This window comes from Mesoplodon bidens (assembly GCF_964165515.1).
Source record: "Mesoplodon bidens genome assembly, chromosome: 2".
NCBI lineage: Eukaryota > Metazoa > Chordata > Mammalia > Artiodactyla > Ziphiidae > Mesoplodon > Mesoplodon bidens.
This window is the reverse complement of record NC_138177.1, coordinates 172371401-172396780: the sequence shown is the minus strand read 5'-3', so window position 1 is coordinate 172396780 and position 25380 is coordinate 172371401. Positions and strand designations below refer to the sequence as shown.

At 44.5% G+C, this 25380-nt stretch overlaps 1 protein-coding gene across 5 annotated transcripts in view; it reads right to left on the bottom strand.

Annotated features, from left to right (window-relative positions):
• Positions 1-25380, bottom strand: part of UBR4 (ubiquitin protein ligase E3 component n-recognin 4) — a 127921-nt gene that overhangs the window by 36331 nt on the left and 66210 nt on the right. For all 5 annotated transcript variants that reach the window (XM_081226735.1, XM_081226737.1, XM_081226739.1 and 2 more), the window contains 19 exons: positions 24858-25032; positions 17708-17804; positions 16710-16817; positions 16153-16269; positions 14764-14973; positions 13092-13241; positions 11618-11845; positions 10788-10866; positions 10049-10294; positions 8753-8921; positions 8087-8231; positions 7418-7503; positions 6618-6705; positions 6163-6356; positions 4332-4571; positions 3779-3917; positions 2923-3048; positions 2680-2808; positions 1547-1890 (listed from right to left, as the gene is read on the bottom strand). In XM_081226735.1, coding sequence (XP_081082861.1) covers positions 1547-1890; positions 2680-2808; positions 2923-3048; positions 3779-3917; positions 4332-4571; positions 6163-6356; positions 6618-6705; positions 7418-7503; positions 8087-8231; positions 8753-8921; positions 10049-10294; positions 10788-10866; positions 11618-11845; positions 13092-13241; positions 14764-14973; positions 16153-16269; positions 16710-16817; positions 17708-17804; positions 24858-25032 — 3070 coding nt within the window. The remainder of the gene's footprint in view (positions 1-1546; positions 1891-2679; positions 2809-2922; positions 3049-3778; positions 3918-4331; positions 4572-6162; positions 6357-6617; positions 6706-7417; positions 7504-8086; positions 8232-8752; positions 8922-10048; positions 10295-10787; positions 10867-11617; positions 11846-13091; positions 13242-14763; positions 14974-16152; positions 16270-16709; positions 16818-17707; positions 17805-24857; positions 25033-25380) is intronic.

The window sequence follows — 25380 nt, the reverse complement described above, 5'->3', positions numbered from 1 at the left end:
AAAAGGGCACGCCCCAGCCGCCTTTCCTGGGAGGAGACGCTGACCGAGAATAGAGCAGCAGTGACGTGCGGGGGGGTTTCTCCCCAGCCCACATGCCAGGCTGCACGGTCCCCAGACACTGCCTGGTGTGTCAGCCTCCAGAATCTAGGTGTCCACTCTCAGCCTTGGCCACAGCTCTTTCCTCACCTTCGCCAACTACCCTCACTTCATTTCCCACAAGGCATCCGCATTTCCCATCTATGTCCCTTTGTGATACTGTATATTTTAATAATAAAAAACACCCCACGAATCGTGTCACATCCCTTTCTTGCTTCCCAACGTGTCTTGAATAAAATCCAAGTCCTTATAATGGCCTACAAGACCCTACAGGATCAGGGCCCTGGCGATCTCTCACTAAATCCCCTCCCCTTTGTTCCCCCACTGGTATCCTCCACTCCATGCACAAGGGCTCCTCGTGGCCCCCGCCCCTCACACCCCGGGCACACCCCTGCCTCTCCTCCTGACACTTGCTATTTCCTCTGTGCGCAGCCCGCGCCTTCAGTATCTGCATGACTTGCCCCCTCGCCTCACACAGGGCTCTGCTCGAGTATCACCCCTCGGAGGTCGTCCTTGACCACTTTATCCTCCGCAGCAACCCCACCCGCAACCAGGGCTGCCATCACAGCTGTACCGCTCTTCACATCTAATCTCCGGACACTGCACTGTGTAATTACCTGTTTACTGCCCTTCTCCCCTCTAGAAGGTAAGCTACATGAACGCGGGGACTTTGTTTCATCTACCACTGTATCCCCAGCGTTTAGAACGGTGCCTAGCATTCAGCAGATGCTCAATAAATATTTGTTAGATGAGTGAATAAATAATACAGCAAGTAATACTTACCAACCAGCTAACATGTTCCAGAACTTATGCAACATACTCAGTAAATAATCCAAATCCAGCTGTGGGTACTGCATGGGCACAGACTAAGTACTCCACAAATATGAGTTATTACTTGCATGAGTTATGTTAGTCTATCCTCACCACAAGCCTTTAAGATATTTGCCACTATCAGTATTTCTCAGATAAGGAGACCTTACGCTCAGAGAAGTTAATAAATGTGTCCAAGGCACATAGTACAAAATATCCGATACTGGGTCTTTCTGATCCAGATCCAAAGCTCTTAATCCCTAGGCTCCACTGCTGCAACTGTCTTCTTCTGTGTGAGTCTTGAGTCCAAGTGCCCCACTGCACCCTTCTCCTCCCTCACCAAAACTCAGAAACTGCTTCCTCAGGAAACCCCACTGGTACCAACCAAGTACACTGGTACCAACCAAGTACAAGCCAAACATACTATCTACACGGAAACCTGGGCTTCAAATGCTCCCCAAGTTTGTTCAGCTATACCCGGGACCTCTTCCCATTTTTTTCTCTATTATAAGCTAGCAAAGCTGTTTGGCAGGGAGAACCATGGTTCCGTGCACCCTCTGGTGCTCCCAGCACCGCTGCCGCCTCCACCCCAGCACGAGCAGGCATGAGCGGCCCCCATCACCACGGTGCAAGCTCTGACCGGGTCAGCAGGCACATGAGCTGGCGGACCTCCTCCCGCATGGCTGCAGAGCCTCTGCGAAGGTTATAATCAAAGAGCTCCCGGATGAGGCCCTGGGAGACGAGGATGTGCCTCAAAGCGGGGTTGGTGGCCAGGGCCCGGAGCAGGGTGATACAGTGCTCGGTGACGGCCGAGGCGCAGCCGTAGCACTTGGTGGAGGATGTGTGGCCACAGCCCAGGACAGACAAGGCGCGGTACTGGCTGGCAGTGAAGGTGGGCTGCACGGAGGTCCGAGATGACTTGGTGGCTGCTTCCCTCTGCTGCAGGTCATATTCCAGCAACTCTTTGCGTGAAGCAAAAACTTTCTAAGGAAAAAAAGAAAAAAGAAAAAAAAATGACAAAGGAGAAATAAATCAGCAATTAAAATAAAAAGAGGAAGTTAACTAGAAATCAGCTTTGGTTTGAAAAAACACTTTACATGCATTATCTAATTTAACCCTCTTGATAACCTTAGCAGTTAGATACCTTATCCCCATTTTATAGAGGAGGAAACAAGCTTAGAGGGGTTGGCTTGACCAAAGTAAGTGGCAGAGTTAGAACTCAGCCTCTGATCGCAGGCCCACACCCTTAACTCCCACGTAACACTGTCTCATAAAGAACAAAGTCAGGAATGTAGGCATGTGTAGCAAAGATGGCACACCAGCAACTTAAGGGACAAGGACCCTGGCTCCTCTCGTCTGCGGCTAGCCTTCCCTCCCATGGGGGTGGGGTCTGTAACATGCCATCCACCGTATGGCCCACCCTGGTTGACTGGAGTTGGTGTGCCCTACCCTTCAAGCCTGCAAACACGTCTATCAGAAAAAACGGGAACAAAACCTTGGCACCCAATTTTTTTAAAACCAGTTAACACCTCTACTAAAAGATGGGCTGTGAATGGTCAAGAAAAACACTTCTATAATAATCTCCATTATTCTGTTTTCTGGAATGAACTCAGCTCTCTACCGAGCACCCAAAACCACTGTGGGTGAGAAGCTATGAGGCCGGGCAAGGGCACCCCCGGAGCTGAGCTGCTGGAGGAGACCAAAGAACTGCTTTGAAAACGACATCGATAACACATGACCAAGCACACTGTCCAGCTGCTCCCGTTTCTCTACCTGGATGATTTTGGAGAGTTCATCGAAAGAGTTCTTGCAGTCTCCACAGTACTCCTGAGCCAGCTGCAGGATGTACCGGTTCACACTGGCTGAGGTGGAACTGATGCCCCCAGCCGTCCCTGAGTCATCCTGCAACCAAGAGGGAAGCTGTCAGCCTTCCACCATGAGATGGCCTCACCCAGGGGCTAGTCTTCTGCTTCTGATCCAGAACCCTCTCCAAACGTCCCTCCAGCTTTGGACTACCTGTGGCTTTTCAGGAGCTGCCTCGTTCACTTTGCAGAGCAGGTTCTCCAGCTGCGGCCGATGTCCCATCAGCTGGTGATACACTCGATCAGCTTTGTCCAGAAGTGTGTTGATGTTGGAAACAGCCTAGACAGGAAGAGACAGGGGTGTGCATGAAGGCTCGTCAGCATGAAGATTTTCCCTGAGTGATCGGTCAGGGACCTCTAGGTCAGGTACTGTGTTTCATACATTATTTCTATTCTTCACAATAATCCTGTGGGGCAGGTATGTTATTTTTAATAATACACAATGTATATGATATATGCATAAATAAACAATGCTGAGAGCAGTGACTTATGCCAGGTCACACAGTATTAAAAAGCACAGGTGGAACTGGAACTTTCAACCTTCTGACTCCAAAGCTAGGTGCTCTTTTGCTTTGCCAGGCTGCTGCTGCTGGTGACTATCCTGACAGTTCCCCCCCTCTTCCCTGTCCTCCCATATCCAGTCCCAGCACATCAGCTGGCAGAGAACTAGCCCCTGGACAAGCCAACAATGAGGGAAGGCCAGCAGCTGCAATTTGAAGCAGCCTGTGGAACAAATGCAGGGCAAGTCACCCAACTTCTATCTGCCTTTCCAAATCTTGTCATTTGTCCCTTGAGATATTCTAGTTTCATTAACAACATGTCTCCAAAATCCTACACAAACCATGTGTTCCAATATATCTGTCTTATTTGTTGCCACTCAAAAGCCGAGCCCTGAAAACAGTGCTGAGTTGAGAAGACTTCAGCTAGAAGGAAAAGCACACTCCCCACATGAGCTCAGTTCACAGCTCAGATCAAAGCCCTGCCTGAGTCTCGGACGGATGTGGCCTCACCTTCTTCCGGTCTTCTTCATTCTCAATGGGATCCACTGCACAGCAAGGCTTGGCATAGAGCATGAAGTCGAAGCGAGCGTATTTACAGAAGCCACAGGCATTGCACAGGAAGGGGTCCTTCTCATCATAGTTGATGGATCTGAAAAACCACAGTGATTGGGTCAGGGGGCAGCAAAGGATTTGTAGGGAGAGGAGATGGACCGTGCCACGTCTATGCACCGCAGACTACTGCAGGGACTCTCGGAGGGGCAGCAGCAAATAGGCGAGGATGACTTCAGCAACCAGGTAACAAGAAAGGGAGACCCAGAACCAAACTTAGGGACCCCAGCACCACCCACCACTGGACGGTCTCGTGAATTCACATGCACGCGCACACCCACACACATCCCACTCTTCCCCTTCCCTCTCCTTTTCCATCCTTGAACTCCGCACTCTACATACCCATAATCCTCTAGTTATTATGAGGGCACCACACAATGAAATTGAGCACAATGAGACTCTTACAGAAGAATACAAGGAATGTGCCTGGCCTGGGTGACAACCACTCACTTACCTGCACTTGTGACACTGGTAGACATTCTCTCCACAGTTGCCGCAGACCCCTGGGTTGGCAGGGACTGAGGCACTACAGCGTGGGCACTGCAGGGTCTCCGTGGAGGCCTGATAGTTTTCATAGAAGTCTGCAAACTCAATCATCAGGTTGGAAGCAACTATTGGCAAAGGCAGGTCGATCTTCACCTCTGTCTGCCCGGGGGTCAGCTGAACCTTCTTGGCTTTGTGCCAGCGAGCCGGCCTAGGAGAGACAGTGTCAGAGGCCCGATGGCCTAAGAGCCTCTCACAAGACCCTCAGCAGTGACAGTCCGATGAGACGAAAAGAAGACTGTCCCTACCTATTCTTCTAAGGCAATTAAGTCGTTATTCTAAGGAAAGGAAATCTGGCAAATAAAAGCAACTTAATTTAAAAAATGTTTCCTCTATTCTTTCTCTCTTGAAAAAAAAGGGGGAGAACATACAGGTGCTTGAAGACATTATATATGATGATTTTTGATACTCCAGAAAAACAAGGGAATGCACCTCAAGGGAAGATATTACTCCAAAAGTGTGCCACACTGAAGCCTGTAATCCCAAGAGGTACCATGATGATGACTGCCACGAGTTCCTATCCAGACAACTACCTTGGAAGGATAAAACTGAGGTTGCTTTAGAGAGGCAGAGGGACATACCAGGATCCGGACCAAGTGCCAAGTAGAGTCAGAAAGAGTAAAGGCATGGGATAATTTAGAGGTAATTATATTAATACAATGAGAGCTAATATTTACTGAGCACTTACTATGTGTCAGGCTCTGTTCTCAGCACTTCACATATACTAACACATTTAATTCTTAAAATAACACCCTGAAAGAGGACTTCCCTCCATTTTTCAGTTAAGGAAACTGAGGCTATGTAAATTCTCCAGGGGATGTGAACCCACAGTCTCATTCCAGAGTCTGAGGTCTTTACCAGCAGCTACGCTGAGTCTACACAACAGAAGATCAAATCCACCTTCTCCAGAGGGGACTGGGTCATCCCAATGAGCAGCTTCGACTTGCAGATCATCAATGTTAACTACGCTTTTCAAAGGACAAAGAGAAAACTTCCTTTAAGCAGAGCTCCTGTGGCCATTTGTTCATGTGGTACATGCTAGCTTTAGGCTACCTTTAGAGTAATACCAATACTTCCATTCTATGCACAGAGCAGCACTCCCTGTAGGTCTAAACATTCAAGTAGCAACTACTTACATTCTCTGCCCAACAAAAATGACTAAGTCTTCAACAACAAGTGGTCTGTCTCTGTAAAAACTGACACTGTAACCCATGCTAGTGTCTTCTTTGGCCCATATACAACATGCCTTGAGATTCAGATGTTAGGACAGATAACCTAGAAAGATCCAACATCAGCATATGTAGAGGGAACGCACCATGCAAAAATGGAAGGACTTCAAACTAGAGAACCTCCTTGAGAAATACTGCCTGCTCTGTGAACAAGAGAACAGTGTCCTAATCCAAGAAACAACTACTTCCCATACAGAATCATCTATCTAAAAATAGAACCGCTCTAGTTAACATGGGTATGAGAAGCCTAGAAGCCCTCACTCAGCTTCCCTTCAGGCTGCTGAAGATCTTAGACCCTGAGGGTTCCACGGGACATAATTTCAAAATAGTTTTCGTCAGTATCCTTAAGAACTGGTGTTTCACCTGTGTCCCTCAGCCATGACCTAAGTAGGCAAGAGGACATACTAGGCCCCTAGAGATGTGCTGCTTTACCTGATTCCAGCAATCAAAGGCAACAACTGATATTGAGCCTCGTAAGCCTGCTGCCCCTCCCCAAGTCTGAAAAGCCCGTACTTGTTTTTCAGCTCCACGATGGCCTGCACAGTTCGGTTGTTGTAATAGAGGTTGATAGTCCGCACCATCTTGGTCCGTTTCAGGTCCCCAATTTTCACCGTCACTTTGCTGATGGTGTGGCTGCCAATGAGCTTCACAACCTGCTGAGTGGTGGTGTACCTCGTGTCCACTTTAATGGAAGACAGCTTGATATACTAAATGCAAAAGTAAACACAAAACACTGTGTTAGTTCAAGGCTAACGGCTCACCCTGTCCTCTTCAAAACTCATCAGTGTAACCCACTCTTCATCCATGGATGAAGTTTCTATTTAAGGTAGCAGGGCAGGTAAGGATTAATACCACTGCAACCAACCATTAGGAGAGGGATGCCTATGCAGTAATAATCAACCTCGAAAAACAAGAAACCCACTGGCCCTGTAAGCCTCGGGACTGTCCATGTTAAAGATGTCACTTACACAAAATGGCACTTCTGGATTATTACACACCAGGCAGGGATCACTCTCCAGGTAATAACCATCAAACTCCACTAGGCCAGACAAGGTGCTAAGGAAGAAAGCAGTCTTAGCATAAGGAGATTTTCATTTTAGAAAGCATGGAGCTTCACAAAGAAGCCATGAGAAAACCATGGCTCAATATTCCCCAAGGTAAGCTCCACTCTAGTGAGAACACAAGGAAATGTGAGAAATCCCAACAGAGTTAAGTCACAGGAAGGGAATTTCAACTGAGTGACCTTAGACGTTTCCTATTTCTGAGCTGTTCTGAGGTCACAGGAATCCTAAATGTTACATTAAAATTTGACTCAAAGAAGAGTCACAATTAAATTTACTAAAAATCACTGAATCGTACACTTGTAATGTATAAATTTTGTTGTATGTAAATTATACCTCAATAAAGTTTGGAGGAAAAAAAAGAACAGTCACTAATAAACCAGGGAAATTATAAACTGACAGTTTAACCAACACTTTCTTCCAAAGTTTTTTTTTTTAATGCAACCATTTCTGTAAACTTGCCTTATGTGATTTACACTTAGACCCTTGAAAACTAGAGACCTTCTTAAATCATTGCTTACCAAACCCTAATTCAGCAGTTACATTTTGAGCACCTTCTATGCACAAGGCCCCAACTACAAGGGAGGGATTCAAAGACCAAACTAGACAGGAGCGTATTGATTCATAAATAAGAGCCAATCAATGTGGAAATAGCAACTGGACTGTTGACCGAGCTTCAAATAGGAAGAAAGCAGAACAAAACTCACTTGTAAATGTTGGAGTTGGGATGGTTGGTAAGAATGTGGTTTTGAGTACGAAGAATCTCCACAGCCTTCTGTGAATATTCTTTCAACTGAAAACAGAAGTCAATATAGGACCAGAATTAAAGCCCAAGGGAAAGTCTTACTGGCAAAGACTTTTTTCCTCTGCTTTCTAGCTGATACTGCCCTAGAAGTAGCAGCCCTCATTCAGAATCAAACAAAGCTGAGCCTAACTCCTAGTCATTTAAAGGATTCTATCTTCTTTAGTAGTTTCCACGATCTTAGTGACAGCCCCTCTTTCTATACCCTGTGGAGGAAGAGAAATTTTACTATTATGGAGAAGCCATGAAATGGTTATCTAATTGCAAAAACACGTTGGATATGTGATCAGGACTGCCAGGAAACCCAGAGGAGCACTTTCTTTCCCAAGCAACTTTAATGAGTTGCATTTTCTTCCCCACTTTATCTACTTCTATTGGCTAAGCCAAATTCAGACTATATTTATTTGCTAGTGTGTATTATCTAGGTGGCACACATACTGGGAGTGCTTAATATATATTTAAAAGAGACTTCATATATGTACTCCCATGTGGGTTGATCATAACGTTCTTAACTCAAGATAAAAAAGGTTAAAGTGTAGCAAGTTAGCCTCTCCGACCGTCAATCGTCTGTTACCTTCTTCTCTGTTTGTGGGGTTTTCAAGGAGAAGTATCCTAGTAGGTCCACAAACTGGGCAGCCTTACGACCATAGGCTGGGAGTTCTGGCCATATAGACCACATCAGATCTAGCAGGAGCTCCTGTTGAGATTTGCTAGAGTTTCTGTAGATAAATGACAGTTCATATTATAAGCAGCAGAAAAGCCTGAGGTTCCTTTACTTATCAACAAGGCCCAGGTACCGTTTTGGAGATGTATCTATTTCCCCACAACTATGGGTTAAGTTTGAATGGCTCTACTGTTCTTTTGACAATCAACCTTAACAGATGTAGCATGATCCTTTCCTGTCTTCAGGTGATTTATTCCCATCATCTGACATCTCTCAATGGCAGAAACTGAGCTTTGTTACCCTAAAGAGTCAAGCCTGGTCATTTTACAAACTTCTAAACATAGCCTTCTTAGTGGAAAACAGATCATCTCTTGCTTCTGACATCAGTTTAATAGCCAAAAAGCAGATAACTCAATGAAGAAATCTGCAATAGTCAAGAGGATTCAGATTGGTGTAAATACTTATAGTACGGATGACCTTGAGTATGTAACATAGAGCCAAGACAGAACTGTTGATACACCACCCACTCTGGTCCCAGACCCACACAGTCTGCTAAAACTAAGCCCCGGACCCTACCTGTAGATATGCAGCGTCAGGCAGTGGGCCTGCCAGCGCACCGAGGAAGAATTGGACTCTAACAGGAAGCAGCGCAGAAACTGGACCAAGGTCTCCTTATCTGCAAATTTGTTCAGCTGGTTCACCAGAGCTGTGCACAGCTGGTCCTCCTGGCTTCCTGAGCTCTCACCTGCAAGATCAAAGCAGGACTAAAGGGCTGAAAAGTAGGAAGAAGTGGTCTAGGGTCCTACAGCCGGTGCTCAGGTGGAAAGAGAGGGAATTCTGTCCATGTTTTAAAGTTTCACCAAAATGGTTATGATTTGAAAACAACTTTCAGTTGGTTACTGGGGGACAAAAAGTCAGCCCCAGATATAATAATCCTACCAAAAAAAGTACCTCTACAAGCCTGGCACTGACAAAGATAGTCACACTGGAGAAGGAATTTCCTTTCAAAAGTTTGCTACCTACAACAGTCAACATTACCACAGACCGGCACAGAGGGATCTGAATAATTCATTGGGGAATGTGAACCTCCACTGCTCTCCACCAATCACCTGTCTCAGGCCTCCAAGGACCATGAAAATCAGGAACGCAGAAAAAAGCTTTTGCCTTTCTGATGGCAAGGAATCAGCTAAAGTGCTGATCACTGCAGTGTCCATTTGTAGAGCATTTACCAGTTTACAAGGCACATTTACAAGCACAGTTTCATTTAACACTGACAATCTCTCCACGAAGCAAGTGTTATTATTTCACAGAAAAAGAAACTTGGGCCTAGTAAAAATGTTTGGTGCACTTTGACCTTTCCCGTTACAGACACTAGGTATGGGAGTCACACTCTTTGAGGTGTCACCTTCAACATAACTGAAAATGAGACCAAGAGTAGACACTAGAGGGCATTTGGGTTTTAGGTCCCTGTAAATCAGGATGAAAAGCCTTTCAGAAGAAGAGAGTGACAAACTTATGGTTACCAAGGGGGGAAGGGGGGAATGCGATGAACTAGGAGATTGGGACTGACATGTATACACTATGTATAAAACAGATAACTAATGAGAACCTACTGTATAGCACAGGGAACTCTACTAAATGCTCTGTGGTGAACTAAATGGGAAGGAAATCTAAAAAAAGAGGGGATATATGTATACGTATGACTGATTCACTTTGCAGTACAGCAAGAAACTAACACAACGTTGTAAAGCAACTACACGCCAATAAAAATTAATAAAAAAAAAAAGAAGAGGAAGAAGAGAATGAACGATGTGCTCTCAGAGAGATTAGAACACATCACCCTGGCCACTGAGACAAGAAGGTGACCCTTACCCTCTTTCTCCTTTTCCTTTTCTTCTTTCTTACTCTTCTTTGTGGACGACTTTGACTGTGTTGTGGCTTGTCCAGAACCACTGGCCACAGGGGCTGAGGAGGAGGAAGCACTGGAGGGCCCTGCCGAGGCCGCCAGTGCAGCGAGGACTTTGCTGCCACACAGAGCACAGGAGAGCAGCTGCAGCAGCACCGGAGACACCCCCTCATCCACCAGGAAGCTGACTTGGAGGAGGAAGTACAGGACAGCTGCAGGCAGAGGAGACAGGGGCTCAGCTCTGACACAACTGCGAGACTCACACACAAGAATGGGAGCACCTGCTCCAGACGCCAGGGCTGCCCTACTCCCACCACCTCCTTTGTCCAGGTTCTCTGCTGGAAGTTCCCAGAAGAATTTACACCCTCTTTGGAAATATCTGACAAGTACTGCAACAACTACACAGAGACTGGCTCCCAGCCCCCACTCCTTTGAAGAAGATGATTCTCCTCCTTACTTGACCACAACAATATGGAAGTCAGATACTCCTACCTTGTGCTCCCACCGCACCCCACATTTTGTCTATGGACGCTTAGCAATCTTGTAAGTTTTTACTTGTCTTCTTTGCTGGGCAGAGTTCTGTCTGTCTTGCTCATGGCTATATCTCTAGAACCCAGTTTAACGCTTGGCATATAGTGGGCTTTGATGAACAGTTCTTGAAAGAATGAATGGATAACAGCAACCAAAAGGAGAAGCACTGCTTACAGTCATCTTTGATGCAGAATTTCTGCCAGTTGATGGTTCGCTGGGCAGCAATCTCTGCACAGGCTTTCAGGTGCTCCATCTGAAATGGAAACCAATCACCAGAAACGACCCACACCTGCTGTCTTGAGGGGTCATCACCTCAGCTTTGGACTACAAACCCTGGCCCTCTGTGTAAGGTTGGTCGGTGCCCCAGTGAACCTGGGACCAAGGCCCACTGAGCCTCCTACATTCAACGTCCCACCACACAAAGCCCTTTTGTCTTCAGGGATTCTTCAGACCACTCAATAATGCAGCAGGAAGGTAGGTCATGACCTAAGACACTACAATCCAGTTTACTTTTTTCTTGCTAAAAGCATAATAGTAAGAACACTGGATTAGGAGTCTTTAACACTGAAGATGTTCTTTCTAGATGTTCCTATGCAATATATTCAATTTACTCCCCAAAGTCAAACAACTGATCTTAGGCGATAATACATCATTTCTTTAGTATTCAGGGACAAAAATGAGAGGTGCACAAATCCCGGGTTGATCCTGTCCACGACATGAGCAAATGACACTGGTAAAAAGCCCAAGCCACCCCTCCTCACAAAAGAGGAACCACTGCCAGGTGGGGGTGGGACCAGGGAGGGGCAATCGCAGACCCTGAAGCCAACTGTATTTGGTACAGCACCCAGTTGGGTATCATGGATTTATCCTGATCGCAACCCCGGCCATGACGTTCTCAAAATACTGAAAAGCCCTGTGTGTGCTGCTCCATCCGATTACCTACTTGGCTGAACCTCATCCACAGCCTCCCCTGCCCTACCACACCACCCCAACACCGGCCGTACCAGGCTGATGAGCGTGTCATACTGCAGGGCGGAGCCAGAGCTGGCTGTAACCACACTCGCCCGGAGGAAGATCCCCTGCTCCTCCAGCAGCTTCTTGATCCCGCGCACATGGGAGTCGAGGGTGTGCAAATCCCGGAGCTGGCGGTATTTCTCCTTTGACCCACAGATGAAGAGCAGAAGTTTGCGGACTTGCCGGCGCACAAATGGAGTTTGCTGGATCATCAGGTACTTGAGGGGAGAAACGACACAGAGAGTCAACGACTCTGGAACTGTATCTATACCAGCCACGGCGCCTTGGGTTTACATGAGCTGTTACTAAAAACTGGTAACACAAACCAAGCTACTTCCTTGCAGTCAAGCTAGCCCCTGGTGAACTTTAGCGTTCCTTACAAGGACCAGGAGAAAGAAAGGCATAGAAAGAAAAACGTCAAAAAGGGAAAAGGAGCAACATTCCTGCTACCGCTCGTGGAGTACTTAGGAATCTATAGGAGGCTGGTCTGCACTCCAGCCCACCCAGAATGAACGCGTGAAGAAAAAAAACATTCAGAATCTCTCTTTCAGGTAAAAGAGGTGGGGAAGAAGCTGCGTTGTTACATCTACGTGACTTGAAATGGCTGTTTGGGGTTTGCTAACGTTATTCTTCCCAGAGTTAATCTCATGTTTGCTGTGCAGGTTATTCAGCTATTTCCTCTCGGCTCCAAAGCCACCCCACCACACCCTGCTCTGTGACGTCCAGTCCAGAACTAAAGCTAACTGCGCTGTTTCTTGCCGGCTGGTCCCCTCTTAGGTTCTGCCAGTGGGGAGCACTGGAGGGATACCAAAAGGCAGGAGGGAGAGAAGGGACTTGCTCCTTCCCACTTGCCTGCAGTCCTAGGAGCAGCCCTTCACCCTAGCGGCCTCTAGCATCTCTTCAATAGTCAAGGACAAACCAGGTCCGGGCGGTCCTGTTCACTGGCTTCTTTTAGAACTTCCAGAATCCACCACATCACATCCCTTCAGAGCTCCTGAGGTGCGAGCAGCAGCAGCCCCTCCTCAGATCCACCGGGCCTCTCCTCTGCATTCAGGGGCCTGCTGGCAGCTGCTGCTTGCGGTTACTACCCCTCTGTTACCGCAGCGTTCCCTTTTTATCTTTTCAGTTCTTCAGTGGCTGTTTAACCAATTCTCTATATTAAAATCTCTTAGTTCATTTAACTAGTATACTTTCTGTTTTCCAGGCAGAGTCCAAACTATTAAACTTGTCCATTATCACCACATGTGGGGGAAGGTAAGTGTAGAGAATCAAAAACTAAAGTGGATGGCTTGCTCTGATACACATCTTCCACAGTTTCACCACATAGTACACTCTGGAGGGGCAAGACCTAAATGGTGCAAGGGACTCTGCTGGGGGAAATACCACATGAGGATTAGGATGCAAGGGAGCCACAAAGGCAGTCACAGCCGGTGTGTCCTCTCCTCAGCTGGGACCTTCACTTACCTCTGAGAGAAAGTAAAACCACGAATGATCAAAGACAGGAGGCGGGATTCGAGAATTGGTGTCAGCGATCTTTTTGATTTGGTATGGCAGCCTCAGTACCATCTCTGTGAGAAGCTGAGTATAGGCCTCAAACACATCAGCAGCATGGCCCTGGGACAAGAACGTTTGTATAAGAACCTGTGATTGACAATTTCCCCGACCACAGTTAGGAAAAAGGCTGGTCTATTGCTCACTAGGAGTACCTCACGCTGGAGATGGTAAATGGCACCTTTCAAAGCTGGAGCCTTCACCGACTGATGGCTTAATTTATAAACCCAGGAAGACCCCAGGCTCCTGGGGGCAATTTCATTACATTCAAAGCTTATCGTGGAGGCAGATCTCACTGCTCTTAAATGTTCTAACATTTCACTCTGGTTTTTGACACTGGATTGATTTTACTCTGCTTACACAAAAATTAGAATAGGAAAAAACTGAAAAAACAGCAATGGAGAAGGATTTCTGACTTTCTATGAGATGTATTCCATTCCCTAGAACCGAAGCTTTCCATGACAACAAGAAACATTCGTGTAACCAAGGGGGTGTCAAAGATCACTAAACTCAGTCGAGATCCTGAGCCCACACACAGAGGCAGGGGTACCGAGAGATTGAGGACAATGGAAACAACAGCTATCCTACAACCTGTGTGGTCCCCAGGAAGAGTCTGCGAGAGTTTGGGGGCACGTGTCCCACATATTCAATCACCAGTTGTTTATCAGACCTATGTCAAGCACTGGGCGTGTGAGAAGAAATAAAATGTGGTCTTTGCTGATAGTCTGGAGGGGAAGACTCGACATGTGTGCACAGGGTGCTCTGGGACCCAGGGAAAGGCCATCTCGCTCAGACAGCAGGAAAGTGTGTTCTGGGGAAGGATCCAATACTTGAGCTGGGTCTTGAAGAAGGGCTAGGAATTAACTAGACAGGGGAAGGAAGGGATGCAGAAGGAGAGGAAAAAATTTCTGAAGGGACAGCATGTACATTGGGAGAGACGCAACGATTAGCAGGGCTGCGTGCGGGGGTGTTACAGTTGATCAAGTAGAGAGTTAAGTAGATAGCTGGATTGGCAAAGAACTTTTTGGCTGAAAAGTTATGGAAAACCACTAGAAGGTTATACAAAGAGAAGGATATGATCAGATTCAAAATGTTTGCCCTGTTAGACTCCCATACTATTCGAAGCTGTCCTGAGGGTGCAACAAGAGGCACAGCTACCCCAGGCCATCTGCTCCACTACACGGACTCAAATGCAACAGAAATGGTAATAATAATTAACATTTATTGAGCACTGGTATGTGCTAGGCACTGCGCTTTACAAACATCACCTCGTCCAATGCTCACAACAACTCTATAAAGCAGATACTATGTGTATGCTCATTTTCCAGGTGTGCCAACTGAGGCTTACTAAGGTCAGATAGAACTTCTCCAAGCTTCATGGCTGGTAAGTGGGAACACTTCTCCCCGAGGGACAGGTTCCCAGACTCACCTGACCCGAAAGCCCATCTTCTAAACTAGGGCATCCTGTAACAGCAGGGGGAGTATGTGACATCCTCGGCTCCTTCAGTGCTACTCACTGAGACTGAAGAGGACAGTGCCCTAGATGAGGGACAGGAGTGGTTCACTGCCCGGGGAAGGACCTCACCTTCACATACTGGCGGAGGAAGAATGGGCTCATGTCGGGTGGGGATGACGTAGTATGTGGTTTCAGCAGCTGGCTGGTAGCCACGGGCTCCTCATCGTTCTGCTGGCTCTTCCAGTACTCCAGCAGGGACTTGAGCACGTGCAGGCAGTAGTCCACAGCGCCAGAGCTCAGGAGGGCTGCTGCTGTGGCACTGGAGATGAGGGAAGATGACTGGGGAAAAACCAGGGAGAAGCTAAGAATGGCCTGTACAACAGTGTGGCATTCAGCTGAGTGTTGGGGGTAGGAAACGCACTCACAACAGCCTTAGGAGTAGCTGTCATGGAAGTGAGGGAGTCAGTCTCTTGAGTTAAAAGTTTCCCGACTAGGGGCTTCCCTGGTGGTGCAGTGGTTGAAAGTCCGCCTGCCGATGCAGGGGACACCAGTTCGTGCCCCGGTCTGGGAAGATTCCACATGCCGCGGAGCAGCTGGGCCCGTGAGCCATGGCCGCTGAGCCTGCGTGTCCAGAGCCTGTGCTCCACAACAGGAGAGGCCACAACAGTGAGAGGCCCGCATATCGCAAAAAAAAAAAAAAAAAAGTTTCCAGACTAGGTCAAACATTTCCCCCACTCTTCTGAACAGCAGCACGGTAAGAGAAAACAAAGAAACACCAGTTCCCAAATCTAATCTCCCTACACATATGTGCCAGAGGCCAAGGAGGCCAGGATTAGATAACCCTTCCACCTGCAGGGAAGAGGTTTCCTCTTTCTCCTTGGGCAGCTAGAAAAGAAGCCCATTTATGTTAAAAAGAGAGAAAACTTTCCACTATAGGCACTTCTTTGCAGCCCCATCCTCCTAGTAGGGGCTCCTTCCATAGAACCAGCTTCCAAAGGAGATGGGGTGAGTGATCACATGAACAGAAAAGCGGGAGAAAAGCTACTGTAAATAAAACCATTAGGAGAGCCTGGCAAACCCCAGCCACCCACACAGCTCAGCAGCTCATTAAGACTGGATGCAGTTCAGCCTCCATTTCTACCTTCTCTGCTTTGTGTTAATCTCCTTTCCACCACACACCACTGCTTTCTCTCTGCTCTATTACCATACCTTATAGCAACATACAAGAGGGGAATCCTCTTAGCCACTCTGCGCCTTGCAGAACAGTCTCCTGCTTTTCAATTATGCAACTTCCAAACGCTTTAACCGCCCCCGGTGGAGGGATTGTTGGAAAAGATCAGAGCTTAGAAGGGACCCCGAGAAAGGTGGATGCTCGGCCCCTGAGCGGTGGCAGCTTAGAATCTTACTGCTCTCGAGCGACAACGGCCTGGCTCTAACAGAGGCCTCTGCCCGCTGTCCGAGCGCCAACCAGACAATCCTCTTTCCTTTCCCCACACCCATTAGCCCAAAGCAAGATACCTCGCATACGGAAGACTTGGATCCGGATTTGGTCCTGGACATGAAGACACTCAGGAGTCTCATCACCACCAGGTGGACCTCATTCAGGGCACTGCGTTCGTTCTTCTTGGAGACATCCTGGGGACAGAGGCGGAGCCCAGAAGACCACACTTACTTTAACCTTGAGGCGTCCTCTCAACAAGATTGCCTCACTTGGACTCAGAGACAAAACAAGCTCCAATGTACCTGTGGCCTATACGTGGATGATCTAGAGCCTGATACATCTAGGAAGCCATGTTAAGATACAAACAACCAATTTATTGTTTTCACCTTGTGGAGATACAAAATGTCTATGAGGGCAGGGACTTGGTCTTGTTCCTCATTTATAGCCAGAGCCAAAAGTATGCCAGGGCCAAAGCAGGCACTAAAAACGTTTCTGATGAATCAACAGAACTGGAGCCCTCAGTGGAGGGTCACCCCTTGAAACTAGATGAAGTTCCTCTAAGAGAGGAATGAAAAACTGAAAACTGATCTCAGCCAATCCCTGCCTCTCACACAGTATGACTCTCAAATTTCACCTTCTTATCCATGCCCAGTTCAGCAATAAGCTGGGAGAGCAGGTTGTCCAGGGCCCCCTTGTCTTTCTCATCTTCTCCATCCAGATCTGTCGTAAGCATCAGAATGACCTGGACGTCAACAGAGAGATAAAACATGAAAGCCAATTCCCTAAAGAACAACATTTCTAAACACAAGGTGTTTCAGAAGAAATCTCAGTTTTCCTGACTGCCCTGTCAATCCTAACAATAATCCATGAAAAGGTTCTAAGTCCTAACGTAACCAAAGTTGAAGTGTCCAGAGTCAGAAGAGTCAAATTATGGCATATGCTACCCTTGGCATCACAGAAAATGTTCTGCAAAAAGTCTGCAAAACTAATTGCCTAGCCTACACTATATCCAACCAAAGTGGCTTAAGATATGGCACTGTGGTATTCTAATTAAAGAACAATTTTGCCTAAGACGAAGGCAGCTAGTGGGAGAACAGCTATCAGACCACACTCTACTACTAATATTAATAAAGAGTTACTAGGGCTTCCCTGGTGGCACAGTGGTTGAGAGTCCGCCTGCCGATGCAGGGGACACAGGTTCATGCCCCGGTCCAGGAAGATCCCACATGCCGCGGAGCGGCTGGGCCCATGAGCCATGGCCGCTGAGCCTGCGCGTCCGGAGCCTGTGCTCCGCAATGGGAGAGGCCACAACAGTGAGAGGCCCGCGTACCGCCAAAAAAAAAAAAAAAAAAAAAAAGTTACTAGACACTAAGAATCTCTGAAGCAGACTTTTGTTCCTGGCTCTGTCAATAACTAGCTGGATGGCTGTAGAAATTTTTTAATTTCATTCTGTGATCCTCGGCCTTCTCATCTATAAAATGAAGGGCTATAACTTGCAATTCAAAATTACATTCCATTAATCTATGACCTAATACCAAACCAAGTCTTACAGAGCCTCAGAAGGAGAGCTGTGAGCATGCTTAAGGATGGTCCAACTCTGATGTGTACAGACCCAAGTGAACTGAGGGATACCTGCATGTATGGAATGGCCCGGACACCTCCAACACTTCGTAACTGGGGCAAAGTTTGCAGTAGTCTCTCCAGCAGCATCAGACGGACCATGTGCAGCCTGAAAGACCAGGGAAAATACATGAAACATGAGCTAATACACAAACACTAACCAGCTGAATATAGTTCTTTCCTCCTGCCACTGACGTAAATAAGGAAGCTACTTCTTAGGAACAATCCTAGCATTAAAAAAAAAAAAAAAAAGGGCCTCCCTGGTGGCGCAGTGGTTGAGAGTCCGCCTGCCGATGCAAGGGATACGGGTTCGTGCCCCGGTCTGGGAGGATCCCATATGCCGCGGAGCGGCTGGGCCCGTGAGCCATGGCCGCTGGGCCTGCGCGTCCGGAGCCTGTGCTCCGCAATGGGAGCGGCCACAACAGTGAGAGGCCCGCATACCGCAAAAAGAAAAAAAAAAAAAAAAACTGTTAAAAGATATGCCTTTGGTATACCAGCAACATAGAAGGAAAAATCTCACTCTGTTAAAGTGGAGCAAAACTATTCCAAGATACAGCTGATGGTACTGAAAACTTACTACAGGAAAGTTAAAATATTTCTCAAGCAACCAGGTCCTAGTTGTTCTCACTATTCAAACCAAACCTTCAATAGTAAGCTCTACGGCTTTTCCCAACACATGGCCCTATTCTGCCTCCAGGCATTATTTTCTGGAATTCTCCTGGCTACAAATTTTACATCATCTAATTGCATAGTGACCTAGCCCTTTTTTCTTGCTTCCCAAGTCCTTAGGAAGGCCAGTCACTGCTTTGCCCTCTCACAGCTTAGCCATCATTTTTCCTAGTATAAAATTCAATCTCAGCATCAATACTAGAACCGTGAGTTCTCCCATATATGCAGTTGGCCACTACCTAGCCTTCTTCATCTGCAGATATACAGCTGGGCGTCTATAGTATAACAAATGTGTGTTTCTGGATCTCTAGTGAATATGCTGATTCAAGAGGACCAATATGAAAATTAATTAGGGTCTTGTCAACAAGTGGGTTGGCAGTCTCACCTAACACAATCTTACACAGATTAACAGTGCATTTGCTAAATCAATTAATGGATCCGCTCTCAAAATTAATAAACCATTTTGCTTCATTTTACTTTACGCGTGTAAGAAACCACATGCCTTCATATTTTTTAAGTGTGATTTTCATGCATTCCATATCCTAGCAGGTATGCAGAATATTTTCAGTATAATAAAAATCTGAATGAAAATAGTCTTGAATAATAAGGGACAATTGTTCTCAAAAGAACTTGAAGGAATGACGTAAACAACCTTCAGAATATAGCAATACACAAAAACCCAGGCATGCATCTTCGAATAAGTGGACCAGCTGTGTGAGGACGACAAATGAATAAAAGTGCTTGGGAACGGATAAGGTGCAAGTGATGAAAGACGAGTGACAGCAGCAGCTTGGTACTTTCAGGGTAAAACCGAACAAGTTCCGCGATGGATGAAAAGCCTCAGATTTGGAGAACGTGCAGGTGAATATACACAGAAAGGAAAAAGCCAACATAATGAGTAGAGTCTGGATCTGGACCAAGATCATGCCGGATTACTGACCTTTCAAACTCGTAAGATAGTAGTACTCTTGCAAAAAAATTAACAAAAAAATTAAACGGTGTACCAAAAGTACAATTTCCTCCTCGTGACAAAGTAAAACCAATTCAGTTGTTCTATTATTTAAAACAATAAGTTACCTAACAATTCTTTAACTAACTTATTCCTGAAAAATACAGTTAACTTAAAACAACTTTAGAGAATTTCATTAGCAATATGGCTAGGTTACTTAAATTGACCCTCCGGCTAAAAACAAATGAAAATCCTAAAAAGATAAAACAACATTTTCAAAATAATGAGTCTCAAGAAATTTCAAAGGATCGAAATCACAGAGTATGTTCCCCAACCACAGTAAATTAAGCTGTCAATCAATAACAGAAAAATAATTAGAAAATCCCCAAATGTTTGGAAATTTGGCAACATATTCCTAAATAGCCCATGGGCCAAAGACTAAATTACAAAAGAATTTAGAAAACATTTTGAACTAAACAGCAATGAAAATACAACGTATAAAAATATGTGAGCTCCAGCCAAAGCAATGTTAAAGGGAATTTTAGAGAGAAATATATAGCTTCAAATATGTACTGAAAAAGAAAGGTTTAAAATCAATGATTTAACTTTCCATCTTACGATGCGAAAAGAAAAACAGAAAATTATCCCCCCCACCACCAAAAATCAAGATACTAAAACAAAAAAGTTAGTAAGACGAGAAAGGAAATAATCAAGAGTGGAAATGAAATAGAAAGCAGGCATACAACAGAGAAAAATCAAAGCCAAATGTTGGTTCTTGGTAAATAAAGTTGATAACTTCCAGCAAGACTGACTTTTGGAGGGAAAAATATTTGTTACCCATACTAGAAATGAAAAAAGGTATATCACTACAAATCCTAAAGACATTAAAAGGATGATAAGATATATTACGAACAACTTTATGCCAGTAAAATGAATGAATTCCTTGAAAAGCACAACATATCAAAATTGACACGTGAAGAAACAGTAATAATTCTGTGTCATTTAAAGAATGAATCTATACTTGAAAGTCTTCCCTTAAAGAAAGTCTTCCCTGAGAGACCCAGGTGACTTCACGGCTAAATTTTTCCAAGAACTCAGACCAAATAAAACCAATCTTACACAAACTCTTGTAGAGAACAGAGAAATGGGAAACATGTCCTCACTTACTTTATGAGGCCAGAATAACATGAACACCGATACCTGACAAAAACATTTCAAAGAAGAAAAATTACAGGCCTAAATAAAATATCAGCAAATCAAATCCAGTGATGCAAAGGATAAGACATCACGATCAGGTGTCCCCAGAAGGTTGGTTTGATAATGGAAAATTAAATTAATTACTGTAATTTACAACCTTAAACAGAATAAACGAGAAAAACATATAATCAACTAAGCGCCACAAAAGCAACTGGAAAGCTTCAAAAACAACCCAAGATAAAATATCTCCCAGCAAACTACTAACAAAACTTAATTTGATAAAGAATATCCTAGAAGGGCTTCCCTGGTGGCGCAGTGTTTGAGAGTCCGCCTGCCAATGCAGGGGACACGGGTTCGTGCCCCAGTCCGGGAAGATCCCACAGGCTGTGGAGCGGCTGGGCCCGTGAGCCATGGCCGCTGAGCCTGCGCGTCCAGAGCCTGTGCTCCGCAACGGGAGAGGCCATAATAGTGAGAGGCCCGCATACCACACACACAAAAATTTTAATTAAATGAACAAACAAACAAATAAATAAATAAAATATCCTAGAGAACCTTCCAGTTAACATCACACTTCATGCTAAAATAGGAAACCATTTCTCCTGTGTCTGGTAATGAGGTAATAAGGATTTCCACCATCACCACTTCTCTCCTACCCAATACAATAAGGCAAGAGAAAACAGTTGAAAGGTGTATAAAGACTGAATGGAAAAAACTTAAATGTTGGGCTTCCCTGGTGGTGCAGTGGTTGAGAGTCCGCCTGCCGATGCAGGGGACACGGGTTCGTGCCCCGGTCCAGGAAGATCCCACATGCCGCAGAGCGGCTGGGCCCGTGAGCCATGGCCGCTGAGGCTGCGCAGCCAGAGCCTGTGCTCCGCAACGGGAGAGGCCACAACAGTGAGAGGCCCGCGTACCGCGGGAAAAAAAAAAAAAAAAAAAAAAAAACCCTTAAATGTCATTATTTACAGGAGACAAGACTGTTCATGCAGAATCTGTGATAAGAATTAATCTAATTACCAAATCCATAATTAGGATTAATCTAATTATCAAAACCGATAATTAGAATTTAAGTGAATTTAGAAAGATCACAGAATACAAGGTCAAAATAAAAGTAATAATGAGCTCACCAGCAATTAAGAAATTATTAGGCCAGGAAATGAGTGAAGACAGAAATCCAGAGGGGTAAGGAGAGCCCTGAGACTGATTTCAGGGCATCCGAAAACTTGAGGCTATGATGCTCTAAAGGCAACTTGTACATCAGGGTGCTAGGACCTTACAAGGCGTCTGGACTAGGAAAAGATGCCTAGAATCTGCCCCAAGTGAGGAGAGTCTTCTAAGAGAATCTCATAAAAAACCACAGAAGGCTACAACCTGACTTTAAAAGTAAACAAATATACCACTTCCCCCCATACCACTTTTTCCCCATCCAGGAGTCTGTAAGAAAAATTAGCTGACTCAAATCCTGATGCTGAGACAAAAGGAGGAAAAAAAAGAATCAGCTGCTGAAATATAGTCTCATCTATATATCTTTTTCCTTTTGGTTAACACTTTTTGTGTCCTATTTAAGAAATCTTTGCCAACCCTAAGTTATGAAGATATTTTGTCTTCTAAAACCAGTACGGTGTTACCTTTTGTGTTTAAATCCATAGCAACTGATTTTTGTGTATGATCAGGTCAAGACTCATTTTATTCCGTATTAATTTCCAACCAACCTATTGCCATTGATTGAAAAGACCATCTTTCTTCCACTGTACAGAAGTCTCATCTGTGTCATAAATCAGGTGACTATGTATGTGTGAATCTGTTTCTGAACCCTAGTCTGTTTCGTTAATCTATTTTGTCTATCCTTGCACCAATATCCCACTGTCTTACTGAGCACAGCTTTATAAGCTACAGTTGTGTAGTCCTCTAATTTTGTGGGTTTTCTTCTATATTGCCTTAGCTAATCTTAGTCCCTTGCTCTTCCAAATAAATGTTAGGATCAGCTTGTCAGTTTCGACACATATATAAAGCCAGCTAAGATTTGTGACTGGGATTATACTGAACCTGTATCAATGTTAAGACAATTGTTACCTTTATAATAATGAGTCTTTCAATCCATAACATGGTATATCCCTTCATTTATTTAGACCTTCTTTAACTTCTCTCAATTAGCTTTTATAGTTTTCAGTGTAGAAGTGTTATATATCTTCCAAACCTATAACTATGTATTTGATGTTTTCTGATGTCACTCAAATAAATCTTAGGAAACTATAAACAACTAATCACAGGAATTTAAAAAAGAAAGAAAAGAGATATTAAGATACATGGAGAAGAGAATATGATGGTCTAACATCTATTTAAGTCCCAGAAAGAGAAATAACAGAAAATGAGGCAGAAGCAATGCCCAATGAGATTAATGAATGAGATATCTGAATGAGATTAATGAATGAGAAGTTTCTAGAATTAATAAAAGACACTAACCCAAACATTCAAGCAGAACAAATGTAAAGAAATCCATCCTAAACCTATCCTAGTAAAACTACAAATAACAGTGACAAGATAAAGACCTTAAAAGCAGCAGTAAAGACATTGTCTTCAAAGCAGTAATTGTAACAGCAGGTGACATCTCATTGGCAATAACAATGGATACCATTTTCAATTCTGGGAGGATGAAACCATCAACACAAAATTATATACCCATCAAAAATACATCCACAAAATGTAAGCTAAATAAAGACATTTCCAGACTAACAAAACCTGAGATTTTGAAACCAGGGGACCTCCCCTAAAGGAAAATCTAAATGACATACTTCAAGAAGGAAATGATCCTAGATGGAAGGTCTGAGATGCACAAGGAAAACATGAGCATAGAAAGTGGTAAACATGTGAGCAAATCTAAATAGACACTGACTACGTAAATTATATAAAAGAGCAATAATATCTTGAAAAAGACTTTTCTTAAAACACACAAATATAATTGCTTACATTGATAAGAATGAGCAAAGTCTTTTAAGGTACTAATTCAGGAAGAAGATATAGCTCTTAGTTAACCTTAGTTTTGGTTAAGTATGCATGTTGAAGTGATTAGTATAACTACTAAAAGATGGGAAACAGAGTTAACGACCTCCAAACTTGCAAAGTTGGGACAGGGGAGAATGAGAAAAGAGCAAATCAACCCACAAGAGGGCTACAAAGAAAAAGAAACACAGAAACAAGCAGAGCAAATAAGCAGCACAAAATAAATTCAAATATATCAGTAATTAACCTTAGTTATAAACGAACTTAACTGTTCCAATTAAAATGCAAAGGTAGACTGGATTAAAAATGTTTTGAAAAATAAGCGTCAAAGAACCAAAAATCACAAAGATCACATTATCTGAACACATGGAATTAACCTAGAAATCACATGAAGAGGAAAAAAAAAGATTAAGTAGAAAATGCCCTTTAGGTTAAGCAGTTAAGAAACAAATCCCATCAAAATATCATCAGTTAACCGAGCCAGACAGAGGTCATCTTCCCCAAAGGGATGCTGCAAGAGTTTAAGTGGAAGAACACAGAGAATAGAGGAAACACTCACTGATGCCCTCCCGAAATGTCTCCGATGCCTGACTGTTCAGTTACCTCTTTTTCTGATCGAAATCATTCAGTTCAAAATACTGATTTCTGTACTAATGCGATAACTATGGGCCTCACCAAATTTAACAAACATTGTATCACGAGTATATTCTTAGGTTTCTTTTCTTCCTCCTCTTCTATTTCTCTAGTCACCTCTTGGTTAAGAATACATTCCTCCACCAATCCAGTACCAAACACCACCAGAATTTCTTCAGGGGGCTGGATTAGGATTTTATGGATTACTTTCAATTTGCCAAATGCCCCACCACTGGTATTTCTAGTCATAAACTTGTATTTGCTGTTTGATCTCTCTATTACCTAATCAACATGCTGAACAAGCAGTTATTTCTAGTATTTACTTAATGACTATCACTTTTGAGCCCAAAACAGTGTCACTCATAAAGAGAATGCTACAAAATAAGTGTATGGTTAATGATGAAACAAGAAAGATTTGACTAAGGAGGATACGTGTTTTTACGACCATCCCTTTACTAAGGGATATAGGGGGGGCCCTAGCGAAAAACCACTTTCTATTCTCTCTGCAGTTGATTTGATGAAATTCTAATTAGGACCAGAAGACAGACCTAGAACACTTCTTAAGGTTTTTAAACTGTTTCACGAGTCTATTACCTTTACATGTCAAAAGAAATAAACTGTTATCACCACTCCACCTCCTGCAACTGATCCATCATCCTATTCCTGAAACATTCTCCCCTAGGAAAGCCTCTTGAGTGCAAGTGGCCAGCTCCTGACCTGTTGCTAGCGTGGACATCTCCTTCCCCTTCCCCTTCTCCTTCTCCCTCGGAGCCATCTCCTTCCTGATGTCCGGTGGTGGTGCTGATGGCGCCGGTGCTTGAACTGACACTTCCTGGTCCAGCCGGATGCCCCTCTGCTGTGGCATCACCATAAGCACTGCTCCGGCCAGATACTAGAGGGAAATGGTTTAAAAAGTGCAAATCAACTCCCAAAGCATGGTGGAATCCAGTGCATTCTGAAGTCAGCAATTACCTGACTAGTAGCTTTAGAAAATTTTCTTCTTCTGTGTGAAGATCAATAAGGATTGAATTCACGATTTCGGCCCCACAGGACTAAATGACTAAATGACTCTCTGGGTACCCAAAGAACAGAAGATCCACCCACAAGAACAATTAATCTCGACTGTGGATAAATTTCCATCTCATACTCCAGAAGAAACATATACTGATTTGGGAATCTCGAAATTATCAGCTACTCTATATCTCTTCCACAAAAAATCTTCATATCCAATTTTTAAGCA